At 56.4% G+C, this 25,822-nt stretch overlaps 1 protein-coding gene across 5 annotated transcripts in view; it reads right to left on the bottom strand.

The window, feature by feature from the left end:
- MYT1L (myelin transcription factor 1 like) overlaps window positions 1-25,822 on the bottom strand; it is a 136,822-nt gene that overhangs the window by 2,452 nt on the left and 108,548 nt on the right. For 3 of the 5 annotated variants that reach the window (XM_089894188.1, XM_089894189.1, XM_089894191.1), the window contains exons 17-19: window positions 24,841-25,062; window positions 9,198-9,289; window positions 1,329-1,432 (exon numbers count right to left, since the gene is read on the bottom strand). In XM_089894188.1, the coding sequence (XP_089750314.1) occupies window positions 1,329-1,432; window positions 9,198-9,289; window positions 24,841-25,062 (418 nt within the window). Of the gene's footprint in view, window positions 1-1,322; window positions 1,433-9,197; window positions 9,290-24,840; window positions 25,063-25,822 lie in introns of all 5 variants that reach the window. The other 2 variants (XM_022561451.2, XM_089894190.1) reach the window with 1 other exon arrangement.

The raw sequence follows: 25,822 nt of genomic DNA, 5'->3' as shown, positions 1-25,822 counted from the left end.
CACTGAAGGCTCACTGGAGCCCTCAGGTAACACAGGTAAGAGTTGGGCTCTGACAGCTGGGGCTTGGGCTCCGGGGCTATCAGGCGCGGTGACCGTCGCTCCCTAACTATCCCAGCGGCCGTGCTACGGGGCTTCTGGGGGCCATGCATGTGTCCTGTGTGGCCAGGGTGTGCGGCCTGGAGAGCTCTGTCTTCACCTCCAGTCGCTGGACAAAACGCAGCAGCACGGTCCTCTCCCTCCCGGTGTCACTGACCCGGCTGGAGGTGAGGGGTACCAGAAAGCCCAGTGGCACGGTCTCCACCCTTCCCGCTGTGGTTTTGGATTAAAGGTAAGGAAAACCCTTGCCTGTCTCAGGCACACCTTTGGCTGCAGCACAGCCGGAGGTGAGGCCGTGGTCAGCAGGTGGGCTGGTGTCCGAACAAGTGGACAGAACGGCCAGGCAGAGAACCTCAGCCTCACATCCGCCCGAGGGCACGAAAGGGTAGCCCTGGAGTCCCTGTGGTGACCCTGGTGGGGGCATAGCTGGAGGGCTCCCCTCCCTGGAGAGGCTGTGCCCGCGGGGACGGGGACCAGCAGGGACCTGTCCTTGCCCCCTAAGCCCATGGGCAAGAATCCCAGTAAGTCTGTGATGCCCCGAGGGGATGGCTGGGGTTGGGCAGGTCCAGGCCACAGAGGGCGTGGGTTCGAACAGGACAGGAACCCCTGGCCTCACTTGTGAGTGGCTGCAGTGCTTCCCCATTCCCAGAGCCGGGGCGGGGAAGGCCTGTGGAGAGGCAAACTGGGTGCGCTGGGCCCACGGCTCTGTGGCCCTGGCTGAGCAGTCAGGTGCAGCGGAAGTTGTGGACACTTACCATGTGGACCGCTGTGGGCACCTGGGCTATAGGACCAAAGCCCCTGGGATGGGGCATCTAGTAGGTGCTCAATAAAGCCTCCACCCCTCCCCTCCGGGCAGGCTTGTGAGGCCACGGATAGCAGCGGCCCCCGGGAACCCAAGGAACAAGCTCCCTGTTCCTGTTTACCGCGTGATGACCTTAGGGCCTTTGCATCCCGGGGGGAAAGAGCTCACCGGCTGCAGGAGCAGCTCTCCTCGGGACCGTCTACTCATAACCACGTGTCATTAAAAATACCAACACAAGAGGGAAAACTAGCCGGCCGGCGGCCCCTCTGTCACAGCAAGTTTTGCCACTGAAATGATCTCAGCAGGACACTGAGAAAAAAGGTGAATAAGTAAAGGGAAAACCGGGCAAGGAAACAGGAAATGGCGGCAGCCGTCGGCTCCGCGGCGTCAGCGCAGGCGGCGGCTCGATTGAGGCCTCAGAAACTGTTACCTGAGTCCGGAGCTTGATCATGTCGGCTTCCATCTGGGAGTTGGATTCGTTCAGCTCCTTGATTTCCTCATCCAGCTGCTTGATCTCCTCATCGTTCTCTACGCCTGAAAGGGCGGAGGGGAGGGGCTTAGAGACGCTGCACCTGGGGACACTACAGGTAGAACCTGGCGGTGTCGCTCTTTCTAGATTTGGAACCGAATTTGCTGGGAGAGGATACTCTTGAATTAAAAACTAGAGTCACAGTTTGTGTGTCTTCTATCCCCACTGCCACCCTCCTTACAATTAAGGCACCTAAAAACAGAAAAAATCAACTGGGGGGACTCAGGCCCCCCAAACTGAAAGGCTCCGTCTCCCTGGGACGATTAACCAGAGCCTCAGGGTGTGACCGCCCCCCCCCCCCACGACTCCAGCCGAAACCATCTCATCCTGGACGTGGATTTACGCGGTGCAGCCCGTGAATTGTCTCCTCTGTTTATTCCCTGTCTCTGTCTGCATCTCTGCCTTGCTCCCTCTCTCTTTCTCCCCCATCACTCTGGGAAGGAGCCTGCTGACATATCTGAAAAGGAGGCCAACAGGGTCCCTGCCCTCCGCAAGCCTAGATTTTGGGTAGGAAAACTGATAACAGACCGGTAACCAAAAACCCGACTCGGTGGGTGCTGAGGTAGCTGTCCCCTGTGGGAGGATGAGGGAGCAGTGACAGACTTCAGGCGGGTGGTCGCAGAGGCTCTCTGAATATTTACAGCTAACTAATAAACAGGTCCCCCCATCTGAATGGCCAGGGCGTGAAGCTTGGCTGGGCCGCGTCCTGCGGGAGGGGGGCTGTGCAGCCACCAGCGGGGCCCTGGGTGGGCTGCAGGGGCAATTGTTAGGGTTTACAAGGGGCGTTTTTGAGGCCAGCTCGCCTGGCTGGCTGCTGGCCACCTGGCCTCGCCAGTGTCAGAAAGATCCCGATACTTCTGGTGTTTGACACTGGTATCCCACGGCTGAGCGTCCCTAGGGGATGAGCAGAAACCCGGCAAGTGAAGCTACGGGACGACCACACCTGTCCCTCGCACGGCACCTGGGGGAACTTGGGGGGCCGCTGTCCAGCTCTGTAGAGAGAGGGGTCCAGTTCGCCTGGGACGGAAGGCCCCAGACAACCTGGAATGCTGCAGACCCTCCACGGAGGGTTCCTCGCCTCCCAGGAGTCGAGAAGACAAAGCAAAGAGAGACTAGGGGTCTGAGTCTCAGCTGCTGATTTTAGCGAAATGGAAAAAAAAAAAAAAAAAAGATCCTCAAGAGTAAAGCATCTTCCTGCGAAGAATCACATTCCTCCCACGGCGTTATGTGTCCTCATAAAAGCAGCAGGAGGAGCGTGTCATTGTGCTCAATTTAATTTCCCCTTTAATAATCCTTCCTTCTCAATCGTTTCTCCCCATGCACCTGTCTTAGGTGTGAAGCGAGGCTCACGGACAAGCTGGTCTTGAGCACCTGCCCAAGTCTTCCCTCTTCCCCCTGCTGTGCTCCCACCGTCACCCAGGGGGACGGGGGGTGACCTTAACCAGAGTGATGGCTCTCTCGTCCATGACCCCTGATCAGCGTCTTAGGTCCTCAAGGTGCTTCTCTGCCAGCGTCTTACAAGGCCCAGAACATCAACAACAAAGTCTTCCTTTTTATCAAATGCACCCCGGAAAGCAGGTCATAAAGGATATAATAACAAATACTGCTAGGAATGAAACGAGGTTCACCCTTTCTCAGGTGGAGGCCGCTATTCCCCCACGTTTTATATGTGACCAGGTCTTTGTGGCAATCTCTCAAAATTAGGGCTTAGGATTGACTGAGTTAGGGTATATAAAAAACCTGGCACACGGGAGGTCTCCATCAAGGCTGTGGCCAACGTAATTATTCTTCCGTAGTTGAAGTTCAGGTATAGCTCAAGATAAGAATGCATAAAAATAATCACGATAAATGCATAAAAATCCTGACTTGTAAAACAACTAAATCATGAGGCAGTTTATCATTTAACGAGGATTCGCCACACCTTCCTCTAAATTGCTGGTCTTCCAACCGCACAGAGAACATCTCTTGTGGAAACTGAATCCTCGGGCTGTGATGGTCGTCAGATTTTCCAAGTGAATTTCTGTTATGATTTCTGGACAAGTTCTTCATGTCATATTTCTTCAGCTTTTCAGATTTGAACAGTTTAAAACTTTCTCTTTTCCCGGGTGTGTTTTGCAGTTTCTGTTGAGGACCAGCCGTGTGAAGAGAGGGTTATCGCATTTTCCTAAGAGGCCCAGAGGATGTCCCTCGGTTCTCGGACCCTGAGGTGCAGCTGCCTTTTAAGGTTTCCCGAGCTTTGCTTGCACTCAGGCTCTTTTTGAAGCCACTGTTACCGGTTCGAATGTTCTGCCGAGCGAGCGCTTGCTGAGAGAGGGGGCGCGTCTCCACAAGGCCCCTCAGGCAATGGCTCTGAGCCTCTCTGTAGTGTGAGAATACATTGTGCAAAGGAAACGCGTCGGTTAATACAGGAGCAGTCTTCTCTCACATATTAAATAAAATGTCTCATTTTTACTTGCATATGACACTGAAAGTGTCAGAGAGCAGACCTGATTGCGTGTCACGAAGGTACCTCCTGCCAGAGTCTGTATGTGAGGCTGGGGCAGCTCTTCCTGGGGAGCTACCCCCTGTGCACCTCCAGAGCTATTTGATCAAGAGATTTCATTCTGGATAATCGCGATAGGAAGGGTGAAAAATGTGCTACGCAACTTCCTGTTTCCAACACCGAGATTTCATGTTTCCCTTGAGAAGTGAGTGGAGTTGTAAGCAAAACAATCCATTTCAGGGTTGGCGGTTTGCAGATCACTACCCTATTATAAAACCCAGAGAACGGCGGGAGAGAATAGCACGCCTCGAATTTCCAATTAAACCCCCTTAATTCACTTGTCAGGAGCACCCCATCGGCGGTACCTAATATACAGCGAAGCGTATAAAATACACTGTCATGTCAGCATCTTTGTCTTGAGGCTAGATTCCAGCAAACTTAGAAGAATTTTGATAAAATTATGAGACAAGAATGTGGTCTTTCTGGAATATAGGTGAAATCTTGGGAGCCCATTTCACTGGTTTGAATTTTCATGAAAGAGTTTCCAACAATTATTATGTTCTGTTTAACTTTTGTGGAAAACCAACGTCTAAGCAGGGGACAGAGATCACGGTCCTGGGAGATTTCCTGAAGTCTGGTGGCATTGCTTTCCTTTCCTTTTCTTTTCTTTTTTTTGTTTTAACATCTTTACTGGATTATAATTGCTTTACAATGGTGTGTTAGTTTCTGCTGGATAACGATGTGAATCAGCTCTACGTATACATATGTCCCCATATCTCCTCCCTCTTGCGTCTCCCTCCCACCTTCCTTATCCCACCCCTCTAGGTCGTCACAAAGCACCGAGCTGGAAGCATTTCTGAACTGCCTTGATGAGAGGTTTTAGAGGTCTGGGGTTTAGAGCCGGGTTTTGAAACATGACAGACCTGGAATCTGAATCCATATCTTGCTACTTAAGAGTTCTGTGGTGAATACTTTCCTTAATTCCTAGAAACCTCAAATCCCTCCATTTAAAAAGGTCCCTATCTGTCACAGTGGCTGTAAGAAATAAGCTAACTATATAAGATACCTGAGCTATAGCGAGACTCGCCAAACAGGGGCCAAAGAAAAATGTTAAATGCTGTGTTGTCTGAGCAGCCCGACAGCACCGGGGTGTCTGCAGGCTCATCTCTGCTCTGACTGGAAAGTAGCACAGATTGGTTTTGTCCTGCTGACCCAGTCGATGTGAGCTGACAAACAGTTAAAAGGAAAGAAAAAATACTGTATGTGGTCTAGTGCAGCGGGCTTCGATACTTGTTGAATTAAAGAATTTAAAAGACACACCTCTCCCTCACAAGTCCTAAAACTGCCATCTGATGGTTTTTACTGTGACTTTAGTTGCCAAAAATGTATATATTTCTAGAAAATTGTATGTTGCAGAGTGCTTTCAGTATATTTTCATCAAAGCCTTGGACTGAGTGTTTAATTTATTAAAAAAAATCTACTGTGTAAACTAAGTGGCAAATCAGGCTTCATTATCAAAACAGTCTGCAGATCAGATCAACCGTCCAACAGAGGCCACCATAAATCCAATAAAGCGCTAGCCAGGGCCCCATGGTGACCTTTCCGTCTCTAAATTTTATTCTAGGAGATGGACGGGTGGATGGATGGATGGAGGGATGAAGATGTGAGTTTTTGCCTGGATGAACTAAGGAGCACCGGCTGCAGCACTGTTTCCTCCTGAAGCTCTTGGACCTGCCCTCCTGCCCGCTTGGGGGCGCCCTCAGGAGCCCAGCATTCGTGAGTGGTTCCTCGTTAAGTGTCTGCACATGTGTGAGTCCAGGACTCGGGAGCAGCCTTTCTTCCGTGACGGTGGGAAAGCTGGGAAGACCTGGCAGGTGACGGATGGATTCTCAGACTGTCGGATTCTAGTGAGTCACGTGGAATTCGAGGGTCTGGAATTAAAGCCATCCATGTGGATGTGCCCCCAGGTCACCCTCGAGAGCCCCAGGGCACAAGTGCCTGGCTGTGAAGCCCGCCTCTGGAGAGGGGAGAGTGCCAGGTAGGCTCATTGGCCCCTCGGTGCCACTGGGGCACGGCGGGGCCCTGGCTGCAGGTGTGCCCTCACAGGTCGCCTGGCACTGCTTTCACCTCTTCACCGCTTTGAGTTTCCTCTTCCTTCTTGGTAAAGGGGAGCGTCAGTACCCACGCTTGGGGCTGATGGTAACATAAATGAATAAGTGCATGAAATCCCCGGACAGAGCTGCAGGCAGGGGAGGGGGCCTTCCCTCAGCTCACCATCCCAGACAGTAGATGAGAAGGGCAGAAAAACGTTATTTCTTTTCCTTCTCTCCTGAAGGCTTGGCCAAAAACTGAAACCAAAAAAGCAAAACCCCAAAGCCGCCTGCAGCCCAGCTCCGGGCAGAGATGCTCACAGGCCCGGAGTGACCGTGTGCAGAGGGTCCTGGAGGAGACCCCTGGTAACTTCGCAGAGCCCCAGCTGCTCGGAGAGCTGACCGACGACGTGGGGTCATTCAGGGGGAGACATAGAATAGTGAAGGTCTTTGCGGGGAAGAGATGGGAACAGACTCTTCTCTAAACTTCAGAAATAAAAAGAAAGAACCTTGGATTTTAGAGCTGGAAGGAAACCTCAGAGACTTTTAGATGCACTCCTCCCTCTTCAGATAGACACTTGGGAGAAAAAGCCGGATCCCGGGACAGGAGCGGCCCGGCCCGAGTCAGCCCTAGGGCTCCAGGTGGTCCCTTGGCCGCGGTGCTCAGTCACCGTTAAGAGGACACATTACACATGGAGGGTGAGTGACCTCGGGTAAGGTCTGCACTCAGCATGTTCAAGAGATGAGAGGGTGAGAGATGGGCTCTCCCTCACACAGAGTGAGGGCCACGCCTTTGACCGTGAAGGTCGGGCACAGCTGCAGGGTCAGTGACCGCTGAGCTCCTGACCCCCAAAGAGCAGAAGTGAATTTCCCACAGTCCTGCCCTTTGGTCAGACACACACAGGGATGAGGCCATTTATCCACGGGATGACGTGTGCTCTGGGTTTACTAGGAAGTGCCCTGATCTTGGCAGAAAAGGTGCCCCGACAGGTGAGAAGCAAGGGGACCGCCAGCCCTGGGCTCCAGCATGGACTGGGCTTGGGAAGACCTGGGTTTGCCCCTCTTCTGCTGCTTCATCTCCAGGTGACCTGGGCTTCCCCGGGTCCTCGTCTGTGGACAAGCAAGTGACCGAACCTACAGCAGGAAGAAACATTCTGAAGACTAAAATCAGGAAGCTGAGCTCAGGTGCAGAGAGGTGGGTGGATGGCAACCCCGCAGGCGACCCCACTGACCGGGGTGGAGCTGGGAGCCGGGTGCCCAGCCTGGATGAAGGCTGGGGTTGGTTCCTCTCCCAGATGCCATGAGTCCTTTCTGGTTAACAGCTGTGACTAGCAGTTACAGAAGGAGGACTCTGAGTGTCGGATGCCCCCATGAGAGGTGCCAGCCCGGGGGACTCCCCGCTCTCCCCGGCCGTCCCGCCCGCTGGGAAGCCTCCTCCTCTGGGTGTGCAGACCTGCCCTCTCCACTTCTCTCCCCGCTGGGTCTGCACTGCGCTCCGTCTATCTGGAGTCATGAGCTGGCGCAGACTCACATCGGTTTGCAGAAGGAGTTTTGCTTTAGCCCCGGGGACGTTGTGCGGGTGAAATGTCGGCTAAATATTTGGAAAGAGCTCAGGGCATATTGTTTTCTCTCTGGCAACGCGCCCTGCCCCTCGATGGCTGAGTGAGAAGGGACATTGGTGACCCTGGCGTCTCGGGATGGGCTCCTCACGCTGGCGGGTGAGTCTGAGAACTTCCGTCTAACTGGTGCCCGCCCCCCATCTCCAGCCCCTGAGCCGCCTTGAGCAGAGGTGGGGCTCACGGGACTTGAAACTTCAGGTGGAAGCGTCGTGGCCCTGGCTGTCTTCCTGGTAAATGACGGGGGGCAGGATGAGGCATGTCTCCTGCTGAACCCCTCGTGCTGTCCTCACGACCGAGAATGAGTGTCCGGTGAGCCGTGGAGGCCTCAGGACAGCGGCCGGGCCCCAGGCGTCTCCAGGCTAGGAGCGCATCAGGGCTGGGTCCTTGTCTGCATGGATCCTGGGTGCGGGGCAGCCCGGGAAGCGGACGGGGAGGGGTCGGCCCCATCCGCCACCCAGTCCTGGGGCCCTAGCTACCTGCGGCGGGTCCAGGTGTCCAGCACGGGGTTGACCCGCGTTTCTCGGCACTTGGTTCCTTTGAGGAGCGTGGAGCTCGGGAGGCACCTTGCCAGGCTTCAGCACATTCACTATAGGCCCCGCTCTGCCCGAGCCCCGTTCCTCACAAAGTCCCCTGAGGGGCTGGGAGCGGGAGCCTCTCACAGGCCACTCTGCTGAGGGATTACAATTGCACTGGTCTCCCGATCGCTGCAAACACTGCACTAGTGACCGCTGGACCTCAGCTCCCAGGGACACACGCGGTCACGCCCCCGCGAGCCTCTGGTGGCAGTACGGGCATCAGAGCACCAGCGCGTGTGTTTCTGTGAAAGACACGTCCTCATTTAATGGGTGTACTGATTCATTGACACTGGAGTCTCGGCCAGCAGCCTGTCTGACGCGGGTTTCCTCCCGAAGGCGTGTCACGGCCTCCTTACGCCCAGGACACCAGACGGCACCCCTGTCCTGCTCTGGGGGCCTTTTCAACAGGGGCGTCTCCAACGGGAAAACACAAAAATTCAACAAACGCAGCGCCCCACAGACTGTGAAGAGGACCCTTATTTATGGCTGAGCCACGAGGAGAAGGCAGAAAGGAGGGGCCTCGCGGGAAAGTGGCCGGAGATTCAGGCTCTCCTCCCCTCCCCGTGGCCCTGAAAGCACCGCGAGCGCTGGTCTGGGGTCACAAACTGACTGTCGCGTGGGCCCGGGGCCCCGAGGCCGGGCTGGGACGGGCTCCGAGGCCCGAGCCCCCCGCGTGCGCTCCGCCCACATCTTTGCGCGCCTCCTGCGGCGGGCCAGGGAGCATCTGGAAGGAGGGCTGCGCAGACAGACGGACGCCAGCTCCCGCCCCAGAGTGAGGGTGAGGGAGACAGCCATGGGCTGCGTGTGGCCCGAGGGCCCCTGACTCAGCGCCCAGCGCGGAGGGCCGTGGGGAGGCCGCCTCCCCCCGCGTGGACCGGTTTTGCCCGGGCGGGAGTGACCGCTGCCCCCTCCCGAAGGGACGAGGCTCTGCTGGGGCTCCGCTGGGGCCGCGAGCACGGCCGCGCTGTGGCCGTGGCCCCGACGCGCCGGGCGCACGCGGTTACCGTCGCTGGCCCGCTGCCGGATGGTCAGCATCTGTTCTCCCGACAGCTTCGCCTTCTTCATGGCCGACGTGGCCCGCGGGCATCCCGACAAGCTGGGGACGAGACGGGAGGTGGAGTTAGTCGCAGGGTCCGGGTGGGGGGGGGGTTGCCCGGGCCTGCAGGGAAAACTGCTGCGAGCTGCAGGTCCCCACGTCACCCGACTGGGCTGGTTGCCGGCAAAGGACCACCTGCACGTGGGGAACCAGAGCGGAAGGTGGGCAGGGCCGGCTGTGCCCACAGGCTGGTGTCTGTGGATGGCAGACTTCAGGGCGGACACGCAGCACAGGGCCACAGTGTGGCCTGGGGCGAGGTCTGACTGCTGGGGCTCGGGCGGGAGGGAGATGAGCCCTCTGAGGGCCCCTGGGACTTTTAGGGAGCGCCTATCTCACTTTAACAAACTTCCTTATTGGGACTGCCCTGGCGGTCCAGTGGGTAGGGCTCCTCCGTTCCACTGCAGGGGGCTCGGGTGCGATCCCTGGTCGGGGAACTAAGATCCCACACGCCGCGCTGTGTGGCCAAAAGTAAATAAAAATATAAAAAACTTCCTTATTGTGGAAAGTCTCAAACTCACAGAAGGGTTGGATTCAAAACTTAATGTCAAACGTGCAAAAGTAGAAGGGGCAGAGTGATGAGCTACCACCCAGTCTCACATCCTGACTCACCAGGGCCCCTTCCCCATAGTTATTTGGGAGAAACCCCCAAACAGAGCCTCAGCATCAGTATCTCACCTGAGGGTCTGAAACGTGTGCCAACACCCTCACCTGTCGGGGTCCACAGGCCCCCATCTGCCTCCTAACCTCATGAATGGCCGTCTGCCCGGGTCCACGTGTGCTCTGCACCCTAAGCTGGGACCTGGTCTGGGCAGCGTCTCTGCAGGACGCCTCCCTCCCTCTTTCTTTCTTTCTGGGTCCGTGTTGAGGATGGCGATCTGAGCACCTTTCGCGGGGGCCAAGCCTGGGCCTCCGCACCCCTCGCCCCTCGCCTGGCTACGACCTCCAGGGGCCACACAGGGGGAGCCCACTGCCCCGTTGTCAGGGTCCCTCTGGCGCTTCATGCGCAGGTGAAGTGTAAGCCAGTGCATATTATAGTATTTTACGTATATTCAAACCACATGTATCATTTCGTACCTCGTCTGCATTCTCAGGACGGACCCTGTCCTCAGAGAGCGACACTTACACGGTCACTAGGCAACATCCGTGGGACATCTGCATTTATACAGGGAGGCTGATGGGGATTTTAGCAGGTGTTTTGGGGGAGGACACCTTTGTACAACAAATGTTCCCATGAGGAAGCTCTGAGGTGCTGGTTCGAGGAGACGTTCGCGTCTGGCAACTGTGCAGGACTCTCCCCGAGAGGCCGAGTGACCGCCGTGCCCACTGCTCTTCCCAGAACCTCACCGGGCCCTGTGCTCGCTCACGGAGCTTCTAGATTTACAGGGGAAGGGGCAGTGGGACGTCACCCCAGAGGGTGACACAGCGCCCTGTTAGTGGTCGTTGGGGCCATCATCCCTGGGGCCTGTTGCTCAGAGGCAGCACGTCGCCAGGCGTGCCCAGGGGCTCCCGGTTGCTTGTGGATTGGAAGCTGTGCGCAGCAGGTGGCTGCCCACCCCGATTCTCCTACCTGAACAGAAGTGGGAGAGGGGGCTACAGGACAGAGTGAGGGTGGAAAGTAACGAGAAGGAAGCCCAGCCGCGCGGAAGCCAGCGGGGTGAGGGACTCGGGTGTCTCCACGCGTCCATCACCAGCTGGCAGGGCCCAAACCCGGGTGTGCAGCAGCAGGATGGCCTGGAAACAGTTTCAAACACAGATTTCTGCACCCACGTGGGGGGTCAGAACCAGATTTCAGTCTCCAGTTGCTTCTCCTAGCTTCCAGTTAACTGAAATGCCAGCCGAGAACGACAAATAACGGTGTCCTTCAGCCAGAGCTGGGAACTAAGTTAGGAGACACAGACAGGCCCGCAGGAGGATGTGTCCTGTGCAAACACGCCTGCACCGTGTTCCTCCCATTCCGATCCAGTGACTGCATCCCAGCCTGGGTCAAATTTGGAAGCGTCCGAAGCAGGCCGGGCACCGGTGCCGGGTGGCGGGTGCCAGGCGAGGGCGCAGTGCCATCTAGTGGCGGCCCGAGCCAACCGCACCGGGTGCCCTGGGTCTGCGCTGGGCCAGGATCTCAGGGCAAAGTCCCCTGCCCGAGTCCTGCCAGGGAGCGACCCCGGGGGGATCTCGGTGTGGTGAGAGGAGAGTCCTGAAGCGGAGACCCAGCGGCCCTTATGGAGACGCTTCTAATTAAAGCCAGGCTCCAGGTAGCAAAGAGTTAACCCGTGTCTGCCCCAGCACCCACCTCTGGGGCCCCAGACGTCTGGCCCAGGCTCCACCAGGACTTCCTGGGAGGCTCCAGGCAGACACTGCCCAGGGCTTCAGAAAGGGACAGAGGAGACATCCACCCGAGTGGCACTTCCTTCAGGAGAACATCACCCCTGAAAATAGCTCAATAAGTAAAAATTTCTGGGAGGGGAGTGGTTGGAAAGACTCGGGAGTCCACTGGGAGGAAAGTAAGAAATTCGAGAGCGCGTGGGGTGTGTTGCTCTGGTGTTTGCTCACGGCCCAGAGTGGCTCGGGAATCGAGAATACAGGGCCCCGATGTGAAAGGCCCCTGTGACTCAGGCTCTCTCCCAAGAAGTGCGGCTGGGCTGTTATGTACCTTGTTTTTTTCACTATTTACGATTTCACCATGATGTTAAAATCCTCTAGTAAGGACGTGGTACCTCCCTGTACAGCATAGATTCCCATGCTAATGCCACCCTCTGTATCGTAGCACTGTGGACGTGTCACCAGCTGATTCCTGGTGACGGGCACTGCACTACTGTTACCCACTGCGTCGTAACATTGGGGACTCTCGGGGGTGGGCAGTGCAGGCAGACGCTGAGCGAGGGAACCGGCGTTAACACCGAGGGCACGCGTCACGCTCACCGGAGCAGCCCCTTTTGAATGTGCTTCCTGAGACCACAGGGGATGTGTTGGGGGCACAGGGTGTCCTCTGACCCCCATGGAATTTCTGCCCCCAGATTATTTGTCTGAACTGCTCTCATCTCAGTGCGAAGGGGTGTCCTAGTGGCTCCTTCTCAGTCCAAGATGTGGATTTGGAGTTTATCCCCAGCAACGTTCTGAGTTTCTCCAAAAACATATTTGGTGTCGAGAGCATGCCCTGAGCTGTGGAGGGAGGGAAGCGTTAGGGCAGGAGCCTCTGTGTCCACCTGGGCCTTTGGACAGACGGGGTCTCCCAGTCGCAGGCGTTCATTTGCAGGGGCTGCGGGTCAGACGGGAGAGTAGCAGGCTTTGCAATCGCTTTATTTCTCCTGCTTGATCCCCCTCCATCCATGCATTTTGATGGCATTACGGAGGAATTAGACTTTTGCGAGCACCCGGGTCCCAGCTGGCGGGTATCACAGGATCGCTGGGGTCTCCCCGCCGAGGATGGGGGGCTGAGTGGCTCATACTCTTCTGACCCCCTTTCTTGCCTGGAATTACTGCTGAGCCCGAGGGCGCTCAGCACCATTGCTGGGCAGGTGAAGGCAGGTATGGAGTCGGACGACCTACAGGGACGGCCCTTAGGAGGCTCTCTCCTCAGGTGTTCTTTTCCCGACAGTGTTGCGACCGACACTGCTGAATCGAGGGGGCTCCAAAGTTCATCTCTTGGGTGAGTGTCCCCCTGGTGTGGCTGAGAATGACGTTTGTTTATGACAGCGAGGCTGGTACTTCGGGCGGGGAGGCCTGGGTGCTGGGGAGGGGTGGTCCTGCAGTCCCCAGGAAGCCCCCAGGCTTCTCCTGTGGCCGTTCCTCTGGGGGCAGCTCGGCCGATGGGGTGCCTTCCCTTCACTGCACTGGTTACCCGCGAGGTCTTTCTCAAAACTCAAAAACCCAAGATCTTCTCAAAACTCAAAACTCTCAAGCTCTCAAAAACTCAAGACTCTGGGTCCTGGAGGTTTTTCTGATTTCCTTCTTTGATCATTTTCTTTTTTCCATTTTCTCTCGTCTCTCTACTTTTTCAGAAACTCCTATAGCTGTTGGTTATTAAATCACATGAATTGTTTCTCTATTTTTAAAATATTATCTTCTTTTCTCACCTCTTTATAATTTAAGGGAGAGTTCCTCAGCTTTGTATTCTAACTTTCTATGTGGAGTTTTAAGTCTTACTTGCCTTTTTTTTTTTTAAGAGAGATCTTTCTTGTTCTCTGAATGTTTTTTGAATTATGAATATCATAACTTGTAATATTCTTTCTATCCTTTTCTGTCTGATGACAAATTACAGTTGTTTTTGTTTTAAAGTCTTCTCCTTCCAGAAATGTCTGTTTTCGTTGAGCTTTTTTTCCTTTTCTGTCTTCTTCTAAGTGTGTTTATTTTGTTTTCTGTCCTGTTACCTGGCGCATCCCTTAAATAGCTGGAAACCCTAGGCTGCTCATTCCCGTTCTCCAGACATCACACCTTTCTCTGGGACCCGCTGGTTTCGGGGGTGGAACACCGCCCCGTCTGGATGGGCTTGAGTGGCCACAGCGGCTCTGAGACAAGCTGGGGGGTGGCGGGGCCTCCACATTTCACTTAATGCTCCTGAGTCCAGCACAAGGGCCACCCCTGTGTCCAGCTGCTCCTGGGGTCCCAGGCCAGAGCTTCCCACTCCACTGGGGTGACGGGGGCATGGGCTGGACATCTAGGGGTCAGGCTGCTTCTTATGGAGACTTTGAACTAGTCGTCTGTTTTCAAGCCTTCTCTGAACCCCCCACAGAGGGCCCACTGGATCCGCAGCCCCCCGAGCTCCCCCTTCACCCGTGTCCCCCGCCACCCCTTCCTCTCCCGGAGAGGCAGGTCTGAGTCATTTGTCCGTCAGCTTTGCAGCTCCCAGGACTTGGTGGATGAGATAGAATTCACTTCTCTTTTAACAATGTTTTACCGTTTAAAAAACTTGCGGGGTTTATAAACTGAGAGTAGGTCACTTCAGTGGAGGTTTGAGACTGAGCGGAGATGACTGTGTTCTCAACCTGTAGCGTCCGACCAGGACTTTCTGTAGAGATGCCCACTGAGGTCTGGGGTCCATGGGCACTTTGCTGTAATGTGCGTGCTCTTTCCGCCCCTTTCCTGGGGGCCAGTGTGGCGGCCTCTCTCTCCTGGAGTGACGGTGGTCCTGGTGGCCAGATCCTAGGCACACCTGGTCCAGGGGACGGAAGCTTAAGTGTTGCCATGACACCCAGGGGAGCATCCTCAAAGACAGACCCGTCCTCCATCCAGCGACAGAAACAGCCTAGAGACGAAGCTTCCAGGGTGGGTGGGGTGGGAGCTGGGGGGTCAGAGGGCAGAGCCACGGGGGATGGAGCCGGCAGCCGGGTCGGCCCTGCTGGCCCGGGCCTAGTGACGCAGGATCACACCTAGTGACCTAGTGTCCCCACCGCCCTGAGCCCCACTCGTTCTCCTGCCGCATCCTAGCAGACGGCGGGGAACCTGCTTCTCTCTGTGTTTCTCCTTTTGCTCGTCTCTAGGAAGCCCGGGGCTCACATTCCTGTAAATCACTGCTGGGGGCTGATCGTGTCCCCAAAGGAATGCTGACACCTTAACATCCAGAACCTGTGACAGGACCTCATGGGAAATGGGGCCTTCGTAGATGCCGCTGAGTCAAGATGAAGTCGTGCTGCGGTGGAGGCCGCGTCCCGTGACTGGGTCCTTACGAGAGAGACACAGAGGAAGGCCGGGGACGACGGCGCAGAGACTTCGGGTGACACCCAGGATCGCCGTCCCCTCACCCCCCTGCCCGTGTCGTGACCTCTGTCTTCCGACGCCAAGAGGATAGATTCTGCTGTTTTAATCCACCAGTTTGTGGTGTGTGTCAGGCAGCCTAGGAAACGGATCGCATCAGACCTGTTGATTAACTTTGGACTCCTAATCCAGATGTTTCCCCGTCTCCTGTGATATTTCTATCCGTGTTTGGATATGCGAACGTAACTGTTCTGTGAATGTGAGTTTGGCCACGAGCTCAGGCGGCACTGGCGCGTTGGGGGGACAGATGGTAACAGGGGAGACACCCCGGCATCGAGAGCTCCGGGTAGAGGCGCCGCAGGAGGGGCACGCGGGGCCCGGCCCCCTGGCCAGCGGTGAGAAGTGTGGCCGGGCGTGTCCTCACCCAGCTGGGCCCCTGGCTGCACAGGGGGACTGCTCAGGGCATGTTCTGGGAGGGGGGACCCGGTGTGAGGATGGCACGGGGGGACCCCAAGGGACACGGAGCCACGGAGCTTTGGGAGGGGAACCGGGCGCAGTGGGTCAGGGCCTGCAGGGCATCCAGGGTGGGAGCCCCCAGCCCGTGTGGGTCACATTTCAGCTTGTATTAACTGAAACCAAACAACGTTAAGTGTCATGGGGACTGGACGTCAGCCGTGGGCCCGGCAGCCTCGCACGTCTGGTGATGACAGAGCAGCCAGTGGGACACGGCGGCCGGTCACGCGTTCTGTGCCCGGGGCGGCATCGGCCTTCAGAGGGGCTGGCGGGAGAGCCCGGAGTGTGTCATCGGTTCTTCAGCGGAAGAGAGCCTCCTTTGGGGGCTCAGGCAGGTTTCTGGAGACAGAGTCTTCTTGCAAAGGGAATTCGAGGAGAGGCGGGCGACTGTGGGCAGACGTGTTTAAGACTCCGTAGCTCGCGCAGCAAGGACTGGAGCGGCCCCGCTGGCTCTCTCAGGCATCTGAGGTCACGGGGGCACTTTCTCCCCATCCCTCTAGAGTCACGGAGGCTCATGACCTGCCAGTGACACTGCCCGCGGGGCCGGTGCCCAGGGCTCTGGCCTCTTGTGCTATTTGGTTCCCGGGGCGTTTCTTCCAACTCCACGCTGCTCAGGGGGACGAACAGAGGACAAAAGGTGCCGGGTCCACGCAGGCCTGGACAGAGCGCCTGGGGGGCCGGGGCAGCTCGCAGGGAGGATGCTGCCTTTAGAGGGATGAAGACGTGATGGGCTCGGGGCCAGCGCTGCCTCCCAGCAAACCTCGGCAGGAACACACCAACGAAGACAGTCTTAGTGTGAGTGTTTCTCAAACCGTCGTGAGGACCAGAGCACGGGGGTCACAAGATGCGTCCAGGGGAACGAGGCCAGGAAGGAGGTGGGGGGCTCGGGGGGTCCGGCCCAGCTGCCTGGCCCTCCTGCCATCAGGACGTGGAGGGGATGCTCCCTCTGCCGGGTGTGGGCCTGGTGACGCATCCCAGCCTCATCTTTGTGCCCTCACGGCCCTGTGGCCCTAGTATCTGGACCTCAGGGGTGCAGGGAGGCCTGGCCATGTCGGGGTGCCCCCGAACGCTACCCTGCTGACCGGGTGGGGCTGCACGGCACCCACAGGCTGGGGGCTGGGGTCAGTGCGGGGAGCCGCGGGTGGGAACCAGTGTTCCTTAGCTCATGCGTTTTTTCGTTCTTCCTCTTTATTTCACCTCCGGCTTTGCTAGAAGGAGAAGCGTGTGCTGCCTTAGAGCTGGAAGCAGAGAAAGGGCTTGTGAGCTTCAAAGTCTCAGTGTTTTGGAGATGCCAGATCCCAGAGTCGGAAAGAAGTCAGCGCACAGGCTGTGGTTCTGGAAGAATTCATCCTGGCGAGATAAAGATTCCTAGAGAAGGGGAAGGAGAAGAGATGGAGGTGCGAAGAGAGCTGGGATGCTGCTGGTCCGGAGAGGAGACCCATGCCCGGCAAGAGACGGGGCTGCAGCAGAGACCCGGCTGCCGGGGACAGACTCCCCACCCCCTCCCCCGAGAGCAGCCTGGCTGGGAGAAGCCCCCAGAGGCCCCACCGCCTCTGCCCTTCAGAGGCCTGGGAGGCAGATGCTGGGGGGAGGCTGGCTGGAGAGGCCTGGCGGTGCCAGGAATACCGAGGGCCAGCCACGTGGGCTGACAGCCAGACGAGACGACCTGGGAGGCCCCAGGCTGCCCACTGATCGGGAGGGACACCCTTGGTGGATGCAGGGGGCACAGGTGCTGGAGGCCCCAGGCTAGGCTCTCGTCCCACAGTGAGGACAGGATGGAGAAAGTCACAGAAAATGGGCAGACGTGTGGACTTCGGATTTCTTACAACACGATCACAGTTTAGAAACTGCTGAGTTCCTGAAAACCTACTTCAGGTTCGCTTAAGAGTTGAGGGCGATGTTGTCCTGATCGGAAATGATCGGAAGAGTCAAAAGTCCCACGTGTGTGTGTGTGTAACTGAGATTGAATCACATTCTGGACCTGAAAGCTTTGAAGACTTCAGTTTCTCCATCTGTTTGTTGGAGAGAAAAATGACCTTGTGTATTCATATTGTTAATTTTTTGTTTGTACATTGCTTTTCCCTATAAAATTGTGACATGCCAAGCTTCTTGGGGCAGGACTGTATTAAGAGATTTATTTCTCCACAGACCCCTGCACTGTGGCCAAAGCAGCAAGCCTATGGGAGGCCGAGTTCTAAACCAGCCCTTGGGTCCCTGCGAGGTGCCCAGGCCAGGTTAGCCCCATCCTGGAGATAGAGATGCTGGCGATGGGGCGGCCCCTCCTATGATCGGGTGATGGGGCGGCCCCTCCCGTGGCCCGGCAATGATGTATAAACAGCCCTGGACGGCTGGAGGGGCCTGTGCCCCTGCCGTATTGAGGGCCATGTGGCCAGCACCCGAGGGAGCCTCCAGCACTGAGAGCCACCCTGGTCAAGAGCCAGCAGGAAGATGGGGCCTTGGTCCTGGAGCCTCGAGGAGCTGAATTCTGCCAAGACCTGGATGAGCTTTGGGGTGGACCCTGGGCTGTGGGCTGGGTGGGGACGCACCTGCAGACACTTTGGTTCCAGCTGGTGAGGCCCAAGCCGGGGCCCACGGAGGCCAGGCTGGACTCCACCCTGCAGAATCTGACGGAGCAGCCGCGGGGTGTGGCTTTGAGCCCCTGCGTTTGTGGTTCTCTAGAGAACTGGTGAGAAAATGTCCAGAAACCTGTGGGGGAAGCAGCCTGGGCGCGTGTGCCACGGCGAGCCCAGCTCCAGGTGAGGTGGATGCTTGGGTGTGTTCATCCAGTCTTTGTCGGATGTGTCCCAGGCCCGGGAGAGACAGGTGGGTGGACGCAGATGCGCTCCGGGAGGAGGAGTCTGAGAACATCGAACGAGGTGGTGCTTCCCCAGCAAAGCCCCTGCCCCAGGGCCGCCTGTGGTCTCGGGCCCAGGACGCTGGCAGCTGTGACCCCGGCTCCTAACTTTCATGGGCCCTTTGGGATTCACGGTTTGGAACAGATGTTGGATCTGAGCTCTCCCCTCCTTAGTGCTTTTCGTCAAATATTGGAATGCGGAGATTATGCAGTCGGGACGCCTGAGCTGCTTTCGGGGCCAGTGGTCGGCGCAGGGTGGTGCCCAGGGGACGGGCCGAGCTGCCTGATGTGGGTCCTTTCCCAGGGGGGCACCTGGACCAGGGGCCTGGCGGGAAGCTGGGCTTTTAAGGGCAGTGGATTCAAATCCCCCGAAGGCTTTCCCATGCAGTTGTGGGGCCAGTAAGGCCAGTGGTCCAAGGAGCAGCTCCAAGGAAGCAGGTGAAACGGGGGCAGTGAGGCACGTGGCCGTGATGACGGTGGTGTCTTGGCGCCGGCGGCTCATCATCGTGGCGCCCGTAAACCCTGCGCCCCTCCTCTGGGGGCTCTGGCTCCGTCATGGCAGGAGGCCCGCAGCCCCGGGAGCCTCCCCACGGAAAGGACTAGTCCCTCTGCGGGGCCTCACTGCACCCCTCCGCTTGGGGGCCCCACCCCCGCGCAGAGCAGAGGGCAGCCCGCCGCGGGGGGCAGGTTGCCACGTGCCCAGCCTCTTCCCGCATCCGAAGCAAAGCAGAGAACAGGGCTGCCCAGCGTCCCTCTGTCCTCCTGACGGGCAGCCTGGTCGGACGACTCAGGCTGGCGGAGTGAAAAGGGGGCCCAGCTGGCTGAGTCCCGCAAATGCGCCAGAGCAGCACGAGGTCTGCTCTGCATGCAAACGTTCTCCACCCCCGACAGCATCTACTCCTCTGGAGGGGCCACCTCGACTCTCCACCCTCCTCACCTACTGCAGCTCACAGAGAAATCCAAAATGGAGACGGTTCCTCTCGTCGCAGAGTGAAGTATGATGTTTCCAATATGCTTTTGTCAAACAGAAGACCACCCGCGGGTCCGGGGAGCCCTGGCCATGCCTCCTGTCCCCCGGCCAGGAGGCAGCAGGAGCAGGAAGTTGGGGTTCAGAGAGGGCGGGAAGGGGTGCATGACAGCCCCGGGGGCTGGACGAGAGCCCAGGAGGCAGCAGGGGCAGGGCTGGTCTGCAGCCGGATCGCAGCTCCTGGGCTGTGACGCTGTGGAATCTGGATTTACCATCAGCGGGTCTTGAGTAAGGAACTCTGGGGCTGCTTCAGTGTCCTCCGTCCCCACGTGTGTCTTGGGCGAGCATGGCCCTGGTTTCAGCCTGAGAGGGAACAGAAGGTCCACCTCCGTGCTCCTCGGCAGACACGGACCCGTCCTCAGAGGCCAAGGGCAGTGGGCTTTCCTCCTGGCGGGATGGCTGGGCGGAACGGAGAGGTCAGCCCTCTTCACTCCCTCTCCCTGGGCTCCAGCCCACGAGACCTGGTTTCTTCAGTACCTGCCCTGCGGCAGCCCTGTGTTTGGTCTTGCAGATGCACAGACAGACAGGGATACAGATGGTCCACGGATGAAGCCCCCAGACAGTCCTTGGCTGAATCCAGCTTTCTTCTTACTGGCAGTAGTGTTCTCATGTCTAAAATGGGAACTATGCAGATCTCAGGGCGCTGTGGTTGCCTGTTTACGTAGGTTTTGGTAAAAGCTATGGCTTCTCCACATTACAGAGAAGCAGGTGCCTAAAAGCTCGCTCTTCTCCTTGGGCTCACAAGGACTACGTTCCCCAGCATCCCATGCGGCCTACGTTTCCCAGCATCCCAGGTAGACTACATTTCCCAGCATCCCTTGTACTAGGGGATGTTATGGACCTGGTTCCATCTGTGGGATGTAAAGGAAGTGATCCGTGCTCCCACATCTCCCGAGTGGATCCTGAGTGTTCTTTCCCTCTCTGGCTGTGGAATGAAGACCACCCTTGGAGAATGTGCTGAAGGTGGCCGAGCCCTTTTCTCCTGTTCCCTCATCCAGCTCTGTCATGTGGGCAAGAGGTAAACTTCCACTCTTTGGAGCCAGTTTGGGTGTATCTGTTAAGGCAGGTAGCCTATCCAGCTCATATTTACATTAAACAGGATGGTTGGTTGCAAAAACCCCTCATAGTAAGTACACAATATGGTGACTCGTTTTTATCACAATTCTCTTGGAAAGTGTCAAGCACAATAAACATCCTAAAAAAGCCTATCTACTCATTTATAAGAGCCGTAGAGGAACTGAAAATAAATAAACCACGTCATGTGGTTCAGGGGGAAGAGGTTTAAGGGGGGCTGGGAGGGAATTAAAAAAATATTTTGGTCAAGCTCAGTGAGAGATGACTTGCTTCTAAGATTATTTATTTATTTGTTAGGGTTAGAATTGTGGCTTTAATTTTGGAGAAGCTCCCTAATCTACATAAAGTGGTAAGACTGGGGTGATAGCACAGTACGACCAGCACACCCGCACAAAGAGAAGCGGTTCCACAGGTAGACCCCCTGCCCACGCCCTCCCTCCTGCCCAGCCCCTCCCTCCAGCCTGCCTCCATCCTGCATCGCCGGCCCCATAGTGCACACAGTCCTGACACCCGACCCAGGCTTGGGGGGGTCTTCCCGGCCAGCTGAGCCATTGCCCCCCAAGCCAGCTGAGACCCTGGAAGAGCATCCTCTCTCCTGCCCTTGCTCCTGACACCTCTAACCCTGATCCTGGAATCCTGAGTCCCTGTACCCTTTCAGGCACCTCATCGTGCCTCTGATGAGATCCCAGTGCCTCGGTCTGCCTCTCAAGATCTGGCCCCGTCAAGTCCCCGTGACCGCTCTGTGCCTTTAATTCTTTTCACCCGTTGGTTTCATTCCTTCAGGTAAATCTCGTATCCAGATTCACCCCTCCTAGAAAACCCTCCCTTGCTCCCGAGCCCCTACGAGCTACTCCCAGGTGTTGTCTCCCATCCCACCCGCCGTTTTTGACGCAGCCAATCCTAACCATAGAGTAAGCCAAATCCCTAGTCCTTTATAGCAGCTCTGCCTATAGCGACCGGGAGGAGGTCCTCCCACCTATCCTTACACGGAAGAAATGAGTGGAAATGACTTTGCAGCCAACAGGGACTGTGGGAGCTCAGGGCACGTGTCACCTGTCAACGTCCTTTTCCCAGAATATCCATGTGGTCACCTCCCAAAGAGGAAAGCGGGGTGAGTGGGCTTCCTGGGACCCGGAAGCCAGGGCGGGTGCTCCCCCTTCATCCACGCACCTTAGGAAGTGATCCTTTATCATCTCGCTGGGTGGTCACAACTTGGAGGGAAAAGAGCAATAAAACAGGAATTTCTGTTTCCTTCTACTCTTTTTCTGATTCTAAAAGCTGCTTTGCTTTCATGGCACATGGGTTGTACAAGGAGCCCTGCATCTCAGGGTACCACCCATGTCTTTCTGGGAGGCCCCTCCTCACTGAGGAGGCCTTAAAGGTCTGGGGAACCAGACAGCCGATGGGCCCTGGGCCTCCGGGGGAAGAGGCGTATGGAAACCCTACCAAGCCTGTGTTTGTGCCCAAGCCATGTTCCTGCCCAGGATCTCGGTTCTTACACCTCCAGGGAACAACGTTTCATCTACACAATAAAATAAATGAAAACTTGTTCAACAGTTGAAAACTGCAGGCTGACGTGCGACAGGACATGATTCCACCTTAAAAGCCAGATGATTCTGACACAGGCTACAATGTAGAGGGACCCCAGGACGCTATGCTGTGCGAGATAAGCGATCACGGGTCAGACACCATGTGATTCCACTTAGGTGAGGACCAGAGAGTCAGATCCGCTGGAGAGTGGGTGCCAGGGGCTGGGGCGGGGGCTGGGAGTGTGTGTCTAGTGGGGGCAGGGTTTTCCTGGGAAGGTGAAGGGCTCCAGAGGCAACAGTAGCAGTGGCTGCACAGCAGTGAGACTGTGCTTACGGCCCCTGAACTGGACACTTAAAAATGGGTGAGACGGTAAATTTTATGTTATGTGCTTCACAGCACAATTTAAAAAATGCAGATCAGCTCTCTCAGGGTCCTGATCGTCTCTCTAACCACTCCACCCCACGCCCGCGCCCTGCCAGACAGATTCACACCCGGAGGGAGGGCGCCCGCCTATCACCTGACACCCCTGGGTTCCCAACCCTTTCCACGCAGCATCTACATAACCTTCCTCCTCAGAGGTGACAGGTAGCAGGTCAGACTGTTCTGATTAAGCTTCACAGTGAAATAAAGTATCAAAGTCTCTGCGCGGCTCTGCCCACCACAAGCAGGGCCCCCATGGAGCTGCTTCTGAGATGCTCTGAGGGTCCACCCTCCAGCTCCATCTCACGGTGGAGCCGCAGTGCCCTGGACCAGAGGCTCGGCTCCCAGCGCAGGCTGGGCGGACCAGGCTGGTTGCTTGTTCCCTGGACTCGGGGAGCTCCTCCCGGGACCCTCCTTGGGGCTCTGGGTGATCTGTCTGCAGACCCCAGGGCGCGTCACGAGGAATTCTAGGTGAGAGAGATTCTGCCCAAGTCACAGGAGTCACCGGCTGTGCCTGTCTTCACTCGACCTGTCCAGAGATTCCCTCCATCTGCTCAAGGCAAAGGCACCTTTGAATCAACACCCCCCTCCTGGCCAGAGGCCCTGGGGAGATGTGTCTCTTGGGGGAAAAGAAACAGGGAAGGCCAGGAACCAGGAGATCCTGGGCGTCTTTACGAGATCACCTCCGTCCTGGCACCTGGGTGTGAATCTGGAGGGTGATCAGGTGTGTGGGGTGAGCCCAGCAGCATGTGGGGAGGGGTGAGCCCCGAGGGTCCTGCCTGGTGGTAGCGACTCGGAGTCTGGGGCCCTCGAGTCGTCCTCCCTGCGAGCCCTGAGGACGCGCTGAGTAACCAGCCTGCGAAGGCGAGTAGGATCTGCTGGGTGGCTCTGAACAAAGGGTTGTTCTTCCGACTCTAAGGCAACTATCCTATCAAAGGTTTGGAAACCAGCAAACGCCACACAGGTAGCAGTTACGCCTGTTTCTGGAAACTGAGTGCTTACATTTAATCAGAGAAGTGGAGCTTGTCTTCATTTGTGTCAGATTAGCCAACCACGTATACCCTCATTCATAGGTCATGTGGGCAGGATTTTTAAATTTTTAAAAAATTTATTGATTGCCCAAAACTTAAGGAAGTAGGCATTTTTTGGAGGGCACTTTGGCACTTCCTATCAACATGTAAAAACTAGCGTTTTTGCTTCTAGGACGGTACCCTGAAGACACTCTGGTACAGGGATGTACAGAAGTCAGCAGAAGGGAGTTCCCTGCCGGGTAACATCCCGTCTAGAGTGGAGACTGGGGGCCGCAGGCCGAGCCCTCCCTCTGGAAAGGAGGGGGCCGCTCTGAGCAGGAGTGAGACGTTCGCCGGCCAAGGACACGCCTGCTACCAGCTGGGCCCGGGGCTGTTCTGGTGAAGGGCCAGCCCTCGTTCCACGCAGACGCCTAGGAAACACTGTGATCTATTTCTATCAAAAAGAAGAAACCGGTGTGCCATGGGGGTCAGGGGTCTCTGTGCCCCTGGGCACGTTAAGCCGGGCTGCGTGCCTCTTTGCTCAAGGGCGCTTTCTGAAGGGGGATGCGGGGACTTCCCACCTTGGGGAGAGTCAGGGAAGGACACTCATGTCTCTCTTTAGGCCCCTTCGTCCCGTCTGAGTCTCTACCTGAGCAGGAATTTCTTTTACAATAAAATCACTTCCTAAAACTGTTAAGGCGCATCGTCACGCATCATTCCGTTTGGCTCATTGCACGTTCCATGCAGTTTTGCAGATGGAGGCAAGGCGCACGGGGTTTGTGGTCAGAGAGGCCGAGGGAGCCCCGTGGCTTTATGTCGTATGTGTGATGCTGTGTCCCCCCACCTGGATCCTGGGAAGCTGGGGCACGCCTGTGATTTGTCCACGTCAGTCATTCATCCTGATTTCTACAGGGAGCCACTTGCTTCAACAGAGCAAGCCTCTTCTTCTAAGGCAACGTAATCGCATATATAGATATTTCACAATTAAGCAAATAACAATCAATGGTGATGATTGGCCCTTCTGTAGGTTTCCTGATGTATCTGATGAGGCCTTTGTAACCAGGTGCCACCCACTTCCCTCGAGTAGGACCTGCCTGCAATATTCAGCCAAAATGAATAACTAAATCCACAGATACTCCTGTGAGTGTGTGTGCGCGCGCGTGTAAAATGACAGCCTATTTCTTTCTGCGGATCCTGATCAAAGACATTTGGAAACCTCTACGTACATGCAGACGTGGTAGGACGAGTCTGTGCTTTTCAAAATAAATTTGTTTGTTTCTTCCTTTCCCGAGCCTCAGAATGTCATGAGTTGGTACCATAGTGTTCGGGTCTCCCCTCTCAGCCTGAGGGGTGGGCGTGGCACCATCGCGGGCCAAGCGGCGCCCCCGGCCTCCACGCGCCGCCCGCGGCGCAGAGCCTGGGCGGGCGTACTCACCTGCGGTGCGTGAGGAAGCTGCCACTGACGTGCCCGGAGCCGTCACAGCCCGGCGTGGGGCAGGACATGCCCTCCGTCTTCACGGACTTCCAGGAGAACTGGGAGCCATTGAGGTACCCGTCCTTCTGCCTCTTGGCCGCCAAGGGGCACCCGGACGCACTTCGGTGGGAGGCGTACTTGCCGGTGATGTGGCCCTGGCCATCGCACCCGGGCACGGGGCACCTGGGGGACAGAGGGGCAAGCTTGGCTGTCTCGCCACCCTACGCCTGGTGGCCCCCAGCAAGGTCAAGTTAACCTGACACGAGAGACAAACCGGCATCCTCTACTGCAGCAGAAGGAAAGAAAAAGAAAAGTCCCGAAAAGACACCACCTAGCGGAGCCGTGAAGTAGTTCACCCTCCTGGAAACTGGTCCAGGCCAGGTGGGAAGAAGGTTTACCTGGAACACCAGAAAGTCCAGGCTTAGTGAGGGATGCAGATGCCGTGCGTGACAAGGAAGAACCAGTTTGTTGGAGCAAGTGAGATGCGGGCATCTGTTCAAGAGGCGAGTCACAGCTTTTATGGTGGAGATGTGCAAAGTCAATGGGAAACTGCAGGATTATTTTTAAAAGATTGTCGCATAAACCTGTGTTCTTCTCAGGAGCTAGAGAATAGTCATTTGTTTGGCTATGTTTTCTGAGATCACAGGATACCCTTCCAGCTAGATAGGTTTTTGAGCAGCAGAGGTGGTATTTAGTTAAGTTTCCGGGCATAGCTTTGGCACGAGGTACCCCAGGAGCATTTTTTTTTTTTTTTTTTTAATAAACAGGAAAATCATTGGTTGGAGCTAAGGTTCAGCAACAGGGTAATTAAATCGTGCTTCTGAAACTTCTCTATTGCAGGTTATGGCAAAGGGCTGAGGACTCACAGCCAAACCGCAAACACATTTTAATTTTAATCAAAACTTTCCTCTAAAGACACTGAATGAATGAGATTAAAATTTCA

This window comes from Delphinapterus leucas, chromosome 13, assembly GCF_059928025.1.
Source record: "Delphinapterus leucas isolate spDelLeu-1000000601 "Yukka" chromosome 13, BTC_Dleu_Yukka2, whole genome shotgun sequence".
In the NCBI taxonomy this organism is placed as follows: domain Eukaryota; kingdom Metazoa; phylum Chordata; class Mammalia; order Artiodactyla; family Monodontidae; genus Delphinapterus; species Delphinapterus leucas.
This window is presented reverse-complemented; position numbering and strand designations above follow the sequence as displayed.